Source organism: Mobula hypostoma, chromosome 8 (assembly GCF_963921235.1).
Source record: "Mobula hypostoma chromosome 8, sMobHyp1.1, whole genome shotgun sequence".
Classification (NCBI taxonomy): domain Eukaryota; kingdom Metazoa; phylum Chordata; class Chondrichthyes; order Myliobatiformes; family Myliobatidae; genus Mobula; species Mobula hypostoma.
The window spans coordinates 29933201-29948266 of record NC_086104.1 but is presented as its reverse complement, the minus strand read 5'-3'; the positions used below and the strand labels follow the sequence as shown (position 1 = coordinate 29948266).

At 38.8% G+C, this 15066-nt stretch overlaps 1 protein-coding gene across 3 annotated transcripts in view; it reads left to right on the top strand.

The window, feature by feature from the left end:
- The window catches only part of ppp1r21 (protein phosphatase 1, regulatory subunit 21), an 84552-nt gene that overhangs the window by 17837 nt on the left and 51649 nt on the right, over positions 1–15066 (top strand). For all 3 annotated transcript variants that reach the window (XM_063055624.1, XM_063055625.1, XM_063055622.1), the window contains exons 5-8: positions 10480–10644; positions 12731–12789; positions 12890–12984; positions 14089–14141. In XM_063055624.1, coding sequence (XP_062911694.1) covers positions 10480–10644; positions 12731–12789; positions 12890–12984; positions 14089–14141 — 372 coding nt within the window. The remainder of the gene's footprint in view (positions 1–10479; positions 10645–12730; positions 12790–12889; positions 12985–14088; positions 14142–15066) is intronic.

The following is a 15066-nucleotide window of genomic DNA, read 5'->3' as shown; positions in this document are numbered from 1 at the left end:
GATAATAGTCTGCACTATTGTTCCTTTTACCAAATGCATTATGGTACATTTCCCAACACTGTATTCCATCTGCCTCTTTTTTTTGCTTATTCTTCCAATTTGCAATCACATTGCTTCCTCAGCACAACCTACCAATCCACCTCTCTTTGCATCATCTGCAAACTTTGCCACAAAGCCGGCAATTCCATTATCCAAATCATTGACAAACAATGTGAAAAGTAGCGGTCCAAATATTGACCCCTGAGGAACACCACTAGTCACTGGCAGCCAACCAGAAAAGACCCCTTTTATTTCCACTCATTGCCTCCTGCCTGTCAGCCATTCCTCTATCCATACCAGTATCTTTCCTTTAGTGCCATCGGATTTTATCTTGTTAAGCAGCCTCATGTGTGGCACCTTATCAAATGCCTTCTGAAAATTCAAGTAAATGACATCCACTGCCTCTCCTTTGCCAACCCTGCTTGTTACTTCCTCGAACAACTCTTAACAGATTTGTCAGGCAAGATTTCCCTTCATAGAAACCTTGCTGACTTTGACTTATTTTATCATTAGTCTCCAAATACCTCAAAACCTCCTCTTTCCAACCACTGAGGTTAGGCAAACTGGCCTATAATTTCCTTTCTTTAGTTTTCCTCCCTTCTTAAAGAGTGGAGTGGCATTTGCAATCCTCTAGTCCTCCGGGACCATGCCAGAATCAAGTGATTCTTGAAAGATCATGACTGATGCAAGCCTTTTAAATAGCGTACAATTCTATTGATATCCCAACTTGAGCACTGAAAATAAATTGTTCAATGGAATGAAGAGATTATTGTTAGTAAAATTTAAGGGAATTACATCTGATGACAATCGTGTATCAAATATACATCAATTCCATGCTGTATCATTTAATTAGTCCAAACATTCAAATTTTCTCAAACTTTCTTTTAAAACCTACCTTTTTACTTAAGCTTTACATAATCTACACTTAATAAATAATCTTTCCATGCCTGTGGTATATTTTAGTTGGGAGTTTTGATGTACAAGTCCATGTGGCTGTTCAGTTGAAGTTCTGAAAATTCTTCACGAGGGGGAAAAAAGAATTAGAGCAGTATGCGTGGGGCTGGTAAATTCCAAACTTGGAAGGTGATTGGGTCTTGATATGCTGAGCACAAGAGTTCATGCAGTGCAGGTTTTTGAAGAATAAAAGCTAGGAAAGAGACACCCAAGGGAGCAAGTCTCAGTTCATTATTCCTTTGGGAACATGACATTGACCTATCAGTGCCCCTCTGTGGTTCCTGGCACAATCATGTACAGTTGATTTTATTTATTTATTTAGCAATGCTGGGTTGAGTTGGCCCTTCCAGCCTTTCGAACCATGCTGCCCCAGCAACCCGCAACAACTCCAATTTAACTCTAACCTAATCACAGGGCAATTTACAATGACCAGTTAACCTACCTGGACTGTGGGAGGAACCGAAGGACCCAGAGAAAGCCCGTGCACTTCACGGGGAGGATGTACAGAGACTCTTTACAAAATGGTGCTAGAATTGAATTCCGAACTTTGGAGCACACCGAGCTGTAATAGCGTTTTGCTAATTGCTACTATACTACAGAAAAGCTGTGTTTGGTCAAATGATTCTTCTGTGTGTCCTTGATGTAGATATTAACTTAGTTCAGGATGACTTAAAGAACACGCTGAACGGTTGAAAAACTCCAGGTCATTGATATAGTTCACTCTTTGATGGTGAGAAATTGATTCTTATCCTGCTGGGCTGAGGAAAACAGCATTGTGTAATTTTGTTTTGGTAGTCTCTACCACCAGTGGGGCAGCAGGTGCTTAATGAGGTGAGTAAGTTGAAAGGTGTGCATGCTACAGTTTTTCTGAGATTGTGTGCTGTCCATTTTGAGTGGTCGTGGGCCATGGATTTACAGCAGTGGGGTTGTGGCAATTTTTATAAGAAAGTGCTGAGGAGATCCTGATTGTTCCCTGTTTTAATCAGTGTCTCATGTGGGATTCTGTTGAGGGCATATAAGTGGCTGTCCATCAAAGCCAGACGAATAGAGCAAAGGAAAAAGGAATGTAATGATGTTGTTATCCTATTAGTAGAGGATAACAGGGTTTTTGAGGTGGTGGAAGAGGATGGAGGGGACAATCGAAAGCAAAAAAAAAATAAATTCTTATCTATATTATTTGATTTATTTTATGTGACCAGATATTGTCTTTTTCAATGTGTTACTGAAATTCCCAGTTCAAAACAGAAACAGATCTGGCTAATATTTTGCAGCAATAGTAAATGAAAATCGAAGAATTGACTGCAGTTGTTCGGTTAGCTGAGCGAATACAGTGGAGTTCTTTCTTGCCCATTTGTTTTCTCTCTAGCAGCACTAACTGGAAAACTCATGCTGGTGCACAAGATATTTTTGTGTTTTAATGTACAAGTTTCCCCTGCCATCTGAAGGTAGAGCGTTCCTATGAAACGGTTCGTAAGCCGGAATGTCGTAAAGTGAAGAAGCAATTACCATTAATTTATATGGGAAAAATTTGTGAACGTTCGCAGACCCAAAAATAACCAAATCATGCCAAATAACATATAAAACCTAAAATAACAGTAACATATAGTAAAAGCAGGAATGATATGATAAATACACAGCCTGTGTCAAGCAGAAATACTTTTCCACAAGCATTGCCGCACTGTTCTCTGTAGCGAAAATCTCACGCAAGCACTCTCAGCAAAAACACGGCGCAAGCGCTCTCCAGTAACCTTTAAGCTATGAAGCTGCCAAATCATACCAAATAATACATAAAAATACACAGCCGATATAAAGTAGAAATAATGTATGTACAGTGTATTATCACTTACCGGAATTGGGACAGCACACTGATGATGATGTGTTAGGCTGAGTCATCGGAGGCTGGGGTGGTGCAGTGGCCCCCACCCTCTGGCAGCGACCCGATACCAATCCGCGAAGAATGCAGGGTACAGCGGTAACCAGGACGCATCCAGCACATCTTTAAGAAAAAAAAGCCGAAATGAACAAGCTAATTAATTAGGTGCCATACAGCACGTAAATGTCGGCCCAGATCAGAGATGATGCAATCAGATGAGGGTAGTGCAGTGGATGGGATCTACATGGATTTGATTTTAGTAAGGCATTTGACAAGGTTCCACATGGTAGGCCTATTCAGAAAGTCAGAAGGCATGGGATCCAGGGAAGTTTGGCCAGGTGGTTTCAGAATTGGCTTGCCTGCAGAAGGCAGAGGGTCGTGGTGGTGGGAGTACATTTGGATTGGAGGGTTGTGACTCGTGGTGTCCCACAAGGATCAGTTCTAGGACCTCTACTTTTCGTGATTTTTTTTAACGACCTAGATGTGGGGGTAGAAGGGTGGGTTGGCAAGTTTGCAGACGACACAAAGGTTGGTGGTGTTGTGGATAGTGTAGAGGATTGTCAAAGATTGCAGAGAGACAATGCAGACAATAGGATGCAGGAGTGGGCTGAGAAGTGGCAGATGGAGTTCAACCCGGAGAAGTGTGAGGTGGTACACTTTGGAAGGACAAACTCCAAGGCAGAGTTCAAAGTAAATGGCAGGGTACTTGGAAGTGTGGAGGAGCAGAGGGATCTGGGGGTACATGTCCACAGATCACTGAAAGTTGCCTCACAGGTAGATAGGGTAGTTAAGAAAACTTAGCTTTCATAAGTTGAGGGATAGAGTTTCAGAGTCGTGGGGTAATGATGCAACTCTATAAAACTCTGGTTAGGCCACACTTGGAGTACTGTGTCCAGTTCTGGTCACCTCACTATAGGAAGGATGTGGAAGAATTGGAAAGGGTACAGAGGAGGTTTACCAGGATGCTGCCTGGTTTAGAGAGTATGCATTATGATCAGAGGTTAAGGGAGCTAGGGCTTTACTCTTTGGAGAGAAGGAGGATGAGAGGAGACATGATAGAGGTATACAAGATAATAAGAGGAATGGCTAGAGTGGACATCTAGCGCCTCTTCCCCAGGGCACCACTGCTCAATACACAGGACATGGCTTTAAGGTAAGGGGTGGGAAGTTCAAGGGGGATATTATAGGAAGGTTTGTTACTCAGAGTGGTTGGTGCGTGGAATGCAGTGCCTGAGTTAATGGTGGAGGCAGATACACTAGTGAAGTTTAAGAGACTACTAGACGGGTATATGGAGGAATTTAAGGTGGGGGTTTATTTGGGAGGCAAGGTTTAAGGGTCAGCAGAACATTGTGGGCTGAAGGGCCTGTACTGTGCAGTACTGTTCTATGTTCTATAACGTGGTTCCTTGAGACCAATTGGCTATAATGCAATGGATGAATTTGGGAACACTGTTACACAGATGAATTAGCTTTAAGGTGATTTCAAGAGAAGAATGCTGTCTTAAGCACAAAATACTCTGCAGATGCTGGGGTCAAAGCAACACTCACAACTCGCTGGAGGAACTCAGCAGGTCGGGCAGCATCCGTGGAAACGATCAATCAACGTTTTGGGCCGGAACTTTGACTGATCGTTTCCATGGATGCTGCCTGACCTGCTGAGTTCCTCCAGCGTGTTGTGAGAATGCTGTCTTACTGGGTGGGGGAGGTGCTGTAGTTTTGGGGAGTTGAGGTTGAAAAGGAACAGTTTACATGTAACCTCCCTCAGTAATCAGGTGCCATTTGGTTCTGAAGTACATAGGCTACCAGTTTTACCATTGGAGGCCATTAGAAATTGACTAGCAATTGTGTCTATTAACACTTGTGCTGCCATACTCTTATTAAACATTGTATTATGCAACCTTTAGTATTTTTAGCAGTAACAAAATAAACTTGCTGATACTTAGACTTTCATTTTCATGCATGGCTTTTACTTAAGTTGTTTGCAGTGAAAGTTTGTTTTAGGCTGTACCATTGAGCGATTTGCTGATGCTTGCATTTGGCAAGATGTCAGGAATTGAAAACCAGATGTTTTTTTCTGAGCTGTTGTAGGTTTTCAGTTTGAATATTTAAAAAATATTGTGCACAAATGTTGTAGTATTAGAGCATGTTATCTGAGAAGTTAGCATAAAATAGCTAGAACCTTACTTCAATCATAGCTGCTTTTTACCTATCAGTTGCTTGCCTTTGAGTGTGCCTTTCAGAAAACAATTGATCAGACTATGTTGATAATTGCATTTTGTATTAATTTGTCAGTGTTTTAGGGGAGGTAGTTTCAGATTTCCAAAATCTTTTGTTTGGAAAAAGTGCCTATTGTTTTCTTCATGATCTACTTAACTGCAAGGTTAAGCTTTCTTCCAGATTCCATCATCCAAGGAAATTGTTTGCATTCACCCAAAATAACTTTAACATTTCAAATTTATTAAACATTTAAAGATTAGCTTTGTCACATCTACATCAAACCGTAAAGCAAAATGTTAATGTTTTTTACATCTATCGTCAACATGATCTGAGGATGTGATGAGGCCAGTACACAAGTGTCGCATTGCCTCCAGCACCAACATAGTATATGCCCACAACTTACTAACCGTAACCCGTATGGCTTTGGAATATCTAAGATCATTGAATCTAAAAAGAAAGAACAGAGGTCAAATTTATACCTATATTAAATCCATTGTGTTCTCCTACCATCCAAAGGCAAACATCCCTTCCTGAAGCTGAATCTCAAAATTAAATGTTATATTCTCAATGTAGTCTTGCCTGTCTTCCTTGGACCCAGAGTGGTGAATATTCACTGCATTCCCTCTGGCAAGTATTTACTACTTGGGTAAAAACACCAAGACTTGGCACAGTACTCCAAGTGTGGTCTTGCCAAAACCCTTAGAAATAATGGAAGCCAACTTTTATCCTGTACTTCCTCTTTTGTAATAGAGGTTATTGTATCATTTATCACCAACTACTTGCAGCACTTGCATGTTGACATTTTATGACTCAAGTAAGAGGACACCCATGTCCCTTTGACTGTTAACATTACCCATTTAATTGCTCACCTTTTAAACATTTTACATAAGAAAACAGATTATTTTGAGAAATTGTGACTGCCTATGCTTCTGTGCTAATTTACTTTTATTTGCTTCAAATGTGTGGAATAGTGTTTGGCAGCCATTATGTGCATGGACAAATTTTTTCACTGTTGCCATATTTTTTGGCTCCATATTTGGATTACTTAACTCTAGTTCCACACTGAATCAAGAAATTGATTTTTTAAAATAAAGATCTTGGCTTAAATCAGTTAAATTGATGCAGATCTTTTGGGCCAAGAGTCATTACGTATAAGCATCCTGTTTATGCACGCTTGCCAGCATTCCATGACCAACTCCAGATTCTGCTTTTTATTTTGATGATTGTTAAGAGCAAATTCAGAGTTTTGGCACACAATACAATTTGTCCAGAGCCAGGTAACAAGTAATACATGAGTAGTTTATGCGTGATATGGTGAGGATGTAAACCAAAATTCCTTTCCATTTCGGAACCCCATTCACTGTTTGACAAGTATTTATGGTTTGCAGAATATAGTGGTTATCCATAAACAAAGTTTTTCTAGGTATTCTTCCCAAATAGGTCTCTTGAGAGCTATTAGATTGATATTTTGTTTGACTGCGATGTTTTCCGCAGCCCTGGTTGAAGGGGAGAAGTTGATGAATGTTCTGGTGGTTATTTTTCATTCAGTTTAAAAAAAAAAGTTTTTTTGGTCAACCTCAAATGTATTTAACATTTAATTTACTTGTTGAGAAAGTACTAAATTGACCGCTTTTGCTCTTTTAGGAGTGTGATAAGAGGTCTGTTTCTGTGCTGTAAATTCTATGTATGCTACTTCTTTTAATGTTAATTGTAGCTTAGACTTTTCAAAAAGAGACTGTTATTTGAAAACAATGTCATCCTTGCTATATATTTGTGTATTCTAATATCTGTTGTATACAGATGTTGTAAACTCCTGGCTCATACGATATTTGTTTATTGGAATATGCAATGGCCAAACTGGTCATCTCATTTCCTACAAAATAAATTTGGGTTCGTGGGGAATTTTGAACAATCTCTACTTCAGGTTGTGAAAGGCATCATTTTAATAAAAGTTCTTCCCCCACCGGGGAATTCCTAGTCATATGCTTCTTTCTCTTTGGATCAGACTTTTTCCTTTCTTCATTTTTTAAAATATATTGAATCTTCCTTCCTTTAGAATTGTTTGGCTTTTTATTCTATCCTGTTAACTTGTTGATTTAAATGAGCAGTTAAATTGAAATCATAAGTTGCTTATCTTTTGACTGTGTAGCATGACTGAAAAATATTGATACACAGGCTTACTTCTCTAAGGCTTTCATAATCAACTTCAAATAAACTGCCATAGTAATTGGGAAGCTTGTATATAGCCAAAGGTTGTGGTCCATGTTGGTACTAACAGATTGTGCAGAAGAAGGGTTGTAACCCAAATTTCATATTGTCTGGCAAAGGATAGTCGAAAGATTTGGAACCTGTCTTTCAAGCAACTTCATATGACCCAGTAACATTTGGTAGTTTTTGATTATGTTAATAGGAGTTGTCTGTTAGATAAATACTTCAAAATGGCAGGAGAAAATCTGTAAGCATCTGAGCTGTTCTGTCTGCCAATAAAAGTGATTGAATGAGCCATGTTTCAGCTTGTCAATAGAAACACTGTTTGCTTTGATTTACTGTATCCTTACAGGGAGGCAATTGACTAGTTTATGCCATTTTCCCACTATAGCAACTATGAAAGTTGAGTTTTCTGGAGCTGTCACTATATGGACTTTGGCATAGTGAAGAGTCTTCTGAACCAAGCTCCTTCATTAACTGGACAGTACATACAGAATTAAGTGGTTGCATTGATTGTCATTTTATAAAATTCTTTGCACTTGCAACAGTTCATGCAGACTGGAGGGTGGAGAGACAACTGGGAATTTGAGACCAGTTAATTCAACATCAATAGTAGAGAAATCCCAGAATCTATATGTGATAAAGTCTTTTAAAAAAAGAAATGTTTATTTATTTATTAGGTTTAGGCAAATTTAAGAGTATTAACTAAGGAGAATCATATTTGACAAATCTACTACATTTTTAATTGAATACAGGTGTCCCCCGCTTTTCGAAACCTCGCTGTTACGAAAGACCTACATAAGTTACCTGTTTTCGCTAAAAGGCCCACGCGCTCCGAGCAGCCAAGCTCCTCCTGCAGGACTGCAATATAGCAGCATTACTTAAACACGTTCCTGTGAGCAGCCGTTAGCAAGATGAGTTCTAAGGTATCAGAAAAGCCTAAAAGAGCTCGTAAAGGTGTTACACTTAGCGTAAAACTAGACATAATTAAGCGTTTTGATCGTGGTGAACGAAGTAAGGACAAAGTGAGTTTGGCTTGTGGAAGCTGACGAAGATGATGTTGAAGAGATTTTGGCATCCCATCACCGAGAACTGATAGATGAAGAGTTGATGCAATTGGAAGAGGAAAGGATAACAATCAAAACTGAATGCAGTAGCGAACGGACCGAAAGTGAAGTCGTCCAGGAACTGAACATGAAGCAACTGCGTGAGATTTTCGCTGCAATGATAAAGTACGACTTTCATTTTGAAAGGGTACGTAGCTTTAGGGCATATTTGCAGGATGGTTTGAGTGCTTACAAGGAACTGTATGATAGAAAAATGCACGAGGCTAAGCAGTCAAGCATACTGTCATTTTTCAAGCCTTCCACAGCAGACGACGAATCTCGACCTTCGAGGCAGGCAGACATAAAAGAAGATGACCTTCCTGCCCTGATGGAAACAGACGACGATGAGATGACACCCCAGTGTCCCACCACCCCAACCCCCAGGCCGCGGACTGATACATTGCCGCAGAGAATGCAGCGGTAGCCGGGACGCACCCGACACATCTTTAAGAAAAAAGCCGAAATAAACAAGCTAATTAATTAGGTGCCGCCTGGCACGTAAATGTCAGCCCAGATCAGAGGCAATTGCCGATTGGGTCACCTCTTATCTGGGCCGATATTTACGTGCCAGGTGGCACCTAATTAATTAGCTTGTTTATTTCGGCTTTTTTCCTAAAGATGTTCTGGGTGCGTCCCGGCTACTGCTGGACTGCTGCATTCTCCACGGATCAGTATCGGTTCGCTGCCTGGAGGTTGTGGACAACTGCACCACCCCAACCTCCGATGACTCAGCCTAACACACCATCATCAGTGTGCTCGGCGCTGACTTCCAGATTCCTGTAAGTGATACTACACTGTACATACATTATTTCTACTTTATATAGGCTGTGTATGTTTTAATGTGTTATTTGGTATGATTTGGCAGCTTCATAGCTTAAAGGTTACTGGAGAGAGTATTTCTGCCGAGAGCGCTTGCTCCATGTTTCTGCTGAGAGCGCTTGCGTGAGATTTTCACTACGGAGACCAGTGCGGCAATGATTGTAGAAAAGTATTTCTACTTTATATAGGCAGTGTATTCATCATATCATTCCTGCTTTTTCTATATGTTACTGTTATTTTAGGTTTTATGTGTTATTTGGCATGATTTGGTAGGTTATTTTTTGGGTCTGTGAACGCTCACAAATTTTTCCCATATAAATAAATGGTAATTGCTTCTTCACTTTACGACATTCCGGCTTACGAACCAATTCATAGGAACGCTCTACCTTTGGATGGCGGGGAAACCTGTATCTAACTGATAGAATATATAAGGGAACATCAGTGGATGTAATATATTTGTATTTTAAGGCTTTTAAATTTAAAAATGAAGAGATGTTTAGCAAATATATATCACATGAATTTGGAATAATATACTAGCATAGACTAAAAATTAGATTACAGTTGAAATAAATGGGTCTTTTAAAGCTTGACATCTGGTGACTAAAACAGAGATCATAGCTTGGGGCCCAAGATATTAGCAATATTTATCCATGACTGACATGAGGAACCAAACTTAATACTTATAAATTTGCTGAAGACAGAAAGCTGAACAAAATTATATATTATTATGAGAAGGATGCAAAGAGTTTTCAAGGTGATTTACATCATTTAAGTGAGTGCACAAAAACATGATGGATGCAGGATTACCAGGATAAATATTACTCATTTTGGTACAAATAAACAAAATGCCAATATTTAGCTACAGATTGGAAAAATGTTGATTTATATTAAAGGGATCTATTGGTCCTATTCTAGTTAGTGAAAGTAAATGCTTAATAATGCAAAGTGTATGAGGAATATGCAAGAGGCTTTGAGAACAAGAAGAAGGATATCTTGCTACCATTATTCAAGGCCTTTGTGAGAACATGCCTGGATCATTGTATATTCTGTAGTTCAAGCCCTAGGTAATAGTATTTTCATTTTTACTACAATGTGTGTGTTTTAATAATTAATCTTCACTTGTAAACAATGCTTTTGGTTGTTTTTATTTCCCCTCAATTTTGAGTCCAACTATGTTTATTATATTAATAAACTGCTTATATTAAATTAATCCACAAGTGTAATGGCAGTGATTTTCCATTTTGTATTTCCTTGAATATATAGGTTCAAGAAGCTCAAGAAAGACATAAACGAATTGAAACTGAGCTCAGGGAACGATTAATGGTGTTGGAGAGAGATGCCATGCAACATCATGATGTGGTTGATGGCTTAAAACAAAAATACACGGACACCATAGCAAAACTTCAAAATGACAAAGCAAATTTAGAGGTTAGACCTTTCATTTTTTTTTTGCACATAAGGTTTTGTCCTAAATTATCTTTCCTTTATTTTAAACTCTGCAATATGCTGACAGGGAGGGAATTTGTTAAAGAAATCAAAGACAACAAGCTGAGGATTTTTGTTCTCGAGAGAAATACAAAATCTCCTGTGTCGTTGCAAAGATGGAATCTTGAGACCTGTACTTCATGGTGTCCTCCTGCATTTTTCAGTTAATCAGCTTCTGTTCTCAGTATTGCATTGCTTTGCAGTAAATGAGAAAGGAAATATACAATTTGCAGGATGTTCTGGTGATGTGGGCCATGAGGTATAGTAAGAATTATTTTAATATGCAAAGGAGACAAATAATGAAGGATCTCAGCCCAAAATGTTGACTGTTAATTCATTTCCACAGTGCTAAGTTCCTTCAGCATTTTGTGTGTGTTGCTGCAAATAATTCACTTTTGTGTATTGCTTGGCAATTATAAAAAAGGAGGATATAAATGTGATCCAAAAGTTATATCAGACAAATCATTAACATTACAGGTTGAATCACTCCAGTGTATTACACTTCCAATAACACTTGCAAAATTATTCGGCTTGGTTTTATTTTTTAAGTAAAGTTTTTGCAAATGATCCATGAAATTTCCATGATGTGCTAAATACTAATCTGAAGTTTGAGAATTGTAAACAAATCAGTTATTAAAATATTTGCAAGACCATGAATACTTTTGTTTATAAAAGGCTAAAGGAAAGGACAAGTCCAATAATTGCAGACATTTAAAAATTCTTCTTGACACCAAGCCACCACCTTGTTTGTGAATTTTGTATGAATAACTTTCTAGTTCTACCATCCCGATCCTTCTCTGACGAACCCCGAAGAGTCAAATTCTTACCCTGCCCTTTTTAAAGAGCTTGTACTTTTTAAGAATGAATTTGTTCTCTGAGAGTTACCAATGCTGGAAACTACCAATAACTTGGAGAATTGTTTCTTTCACAAAAACAGGACACATTCAAATCAGCTAATTATCACCCAACCATCTGCAGTCACATTGTCAGCAAAATGGATGTCATTGACAGTGCTACCAAGTAGACTTGCTTGTCCACTAAAACCCATGCTCCGGTCATCATAATCTCCTGATGATTATTAATTTCAGATTTACTTAATTAATGGAGTTTAATTTACCTAGCTGCAGTACAACTAGAACTTGTCTCCAGGTATGTAATTAGAAAAATCATCAGGATTACTAGTCCACAAACATAACTATGGAGTGGAAGCAGTAGATAAAAGTGAAGGGTTTTTGTAGTAGAGTTAGTTGTTGAATGTGGAGCTGAATAAGTTGCATGGATGCAGGAAAACTGGAGATAATGGTTATGAAAATGTTGCAAAAGATGAAAAACGTTTTGTGCAGTTGAATACAGAGGTTGTTGTCTGCCTGTTGCTTGACTGGAGGAAATTTCAACTCATCCAAGTCTGGTTGTTTGCCAGCAATTTTTCTGCATCAGTGTTGTTGAGGCTTGGGCGATGTGCTGGAAAGAGATTTTGGTACTATTGGGGTCAAATCTGATGTTTTTGTTTTTCCACACCCCCAACCCCAAATGAGCTGCACATAGATGAAAAGGAGGTGGCCAGGGTAAACATTTTGAGGGAAGGAAAAGAAGTTGTCACTGGAAATTTTAACTATGATTGGAACTTGGTAAGGATTGTCTACTTGAATTGTCACCAGTGGAGATTTCAAAATGGGTTGGAAGAAATGGTTATGGTCCATAGAGGAGAGACAATTAGATAAAAATCATACATCTTCTGTGCCATTTCACCAGTCTGGGAAGGTTGCAAATGTGACCTGTGATATTCAAGAATGGAGTTTTAGGAAAGATGGTTTTTTTTGCCAGTGTGATAACACTTTCAAGGATATGGGGGTAACAAAGCCAGGTTAAAGATGTGGTAATTTATTGTACCAAGATGAGACTTTGTGAAAACACTAAGCCGTTGGCTTGACGAAAGTAAATTTACAATGGCATTGAGTAAGGAATTTGGACGACCATCGGTATGTGCATGTATAGAATTCAAAAGATTTGTCTTGGAATAATTTGTCAGGTCAAGTCGCACTCATTGGAAAGAGAAGCTAAAGACTGTAGACTCCGAGCAGAAGAATGGTAAGACAAGCCATTATTTATTTTTGTTTTGTTAATGCTTAAATCTTTGTGGTATAGCACATCAGTTGAACCATGTTAATTTCTTTGTTTTTAAATGTAGCCAACAACAACTAAAAAATGTACATGCTGACCTAAGCAGGCGATTAGACCAGTCAACAAACATCATTCAAGAAAAGTTACCTTTCAATGATACAAGTACGTCTCTATCTTGTGATTGCAGTCTTAATGCACATTATTTCAGTAATGAAATTTCATATGAAAATCTGTACACTTACGAGGGGTGATTGATAAGTTCATGGCCTCAGGTAGAAGGACTCAATTTTAGAAAACCTAGCACATTTATTTTTCAACATAGTCTCCTCCTACATTTACACACTTAGTCCAGCGGTCTTAGAGCATACGGATCTTGCCTCCAGAAAGTGTCCACAGCAGGGGTGATTGATAAGTTCGTGGCCTAAGGTAGAAGGGGATGAGTTATACAGCTCTCGTCACATGCATATACAGTTCAACTCTAAGTGATTATGTAGAAAGTTTGAAGTTAACAATTCATCTCCTTCTACCTTAGGCCACGAACTTATCAATAACCCCTGATGAGTTATTAACTTCAAACTTTCTGCATAATCACTCAGAGTTGAACTGAATGTGCATGTAACGAGAGCTGTATAACTGATCTCCTTCTACCTTAAGCCATGAACTTATCAATCACCCCTGCTGTGGACCACTTCTGGAGGTCCAAGATCCGTATGCTCCAGGACCGCTGGACTAAGTGTGTAAATGTAGGAGGGGACTATGTTGAAAAATAAATGTGATAGGTTTTCTAACATTGGCTCCTTCTACCTTAGGCTATGAACTTACCAATCACACCTCGTAGGTCTCGATCACAAACAAACAAATAACTGAGTATTACATCTATTCTGTATATCACTAAGTCATTTTATTGGGACCTGAAGGTGGGGTGGAGGGGGGAAGTAAACGGAATCATTCTAACTTTTAAGATTCTACCAGTTTTAAGCACCAAGTGATTTTGCATAATCTATTAAGAGCACATGAATATACTAAAACTATATTCTGGGTGTACCAGAGATGTAGTGGACATTTTGTGAAGACTTGCATGAGGGCAATAGGTTTTGCTTCATTATCTCTCATAATGGATGAATTCAGTTTTGTTAGCTGTTCTAACTTCATATTGCTCATTTAGACTACAAGGCATGAAGACAGAAATTGGTAGTGTATGCACATTTTTTCCAAAGTATTTCTAATTGCTTGAAATGTATTAATTTTAATATAATTCCTAAATAGGGCTTGCAGAGTACTACACATTGGATGTACCCATTCATGATAGGAGGCATCAGGTATGTAATCAAGGAGTTGATATAGGGAAATATTTCACAGACTTTAACCTTTTGAATACAGGAAAAATCTTTTGGTGTGGACCTTACAACTGTTCTTCAGTACTGTTCAAAGTTAGAACCTCGAACAGAACAGTACAGCTCAGAAACAGGCCCTTTGGCCCAAGTTGTGCTGAACTAATTAAGTGACTAATACCTAATTACATAAATCCTTGTCTGCACATGGACAATATCCTATCCATGTGCCTGTCTAAGACCATGTTAAGCATCTTTGTCATACCTTTCTCCACCATTACCCTCCGACAGTGCATTCTAGGTACCTACTACTCTTTTTTAATTAACCTGCACGTCTCTTTGAATACCAATAGTTTTAGACATTTTGACTCTGGGAGAAAGTTACTGACTGTCTACTCTATTTAAGCCTCTGATAATTTCAGAGACTTCTCTGAGGTCTCTCCTCAGTTTCCACTATTCCAGAAAAACAACCCTAGTTTGGCCTTAGAATCTGCCCTTTAATCCAGGCAGGATTTTGAAAATCTCGTCAGCAACTTCTCAGAGCTTCCGTACCCTTCCTGTAGTGGGGCAACCAGAATGTTAGTCTTGAACTCAATTCCTTGATTATCAGCTTTTCAATTCTTTTGCAGCCACTTTCAGGGAGCTTTAGACTTTTATCCCTCAATGTCAGTGCTGTTAAGGATCCTGCCTGTAGCTCTGTACTTCCCCTTTACATTTGGTCTCACAAAGCGCAACGCTACACACTTGCCTGGAACTAAACTTCACCTGCTATTTCTCTGCCCGTGTCTGCATCTGATCTACATCCCACTATATCCTTGGCAAGTTTCTACATTATTTACAATACTACCAGTCTTTGTGTCATCTGTAAACGTACTAACCCACTGGCCATATATTTCACCCAAGTCATTTATAT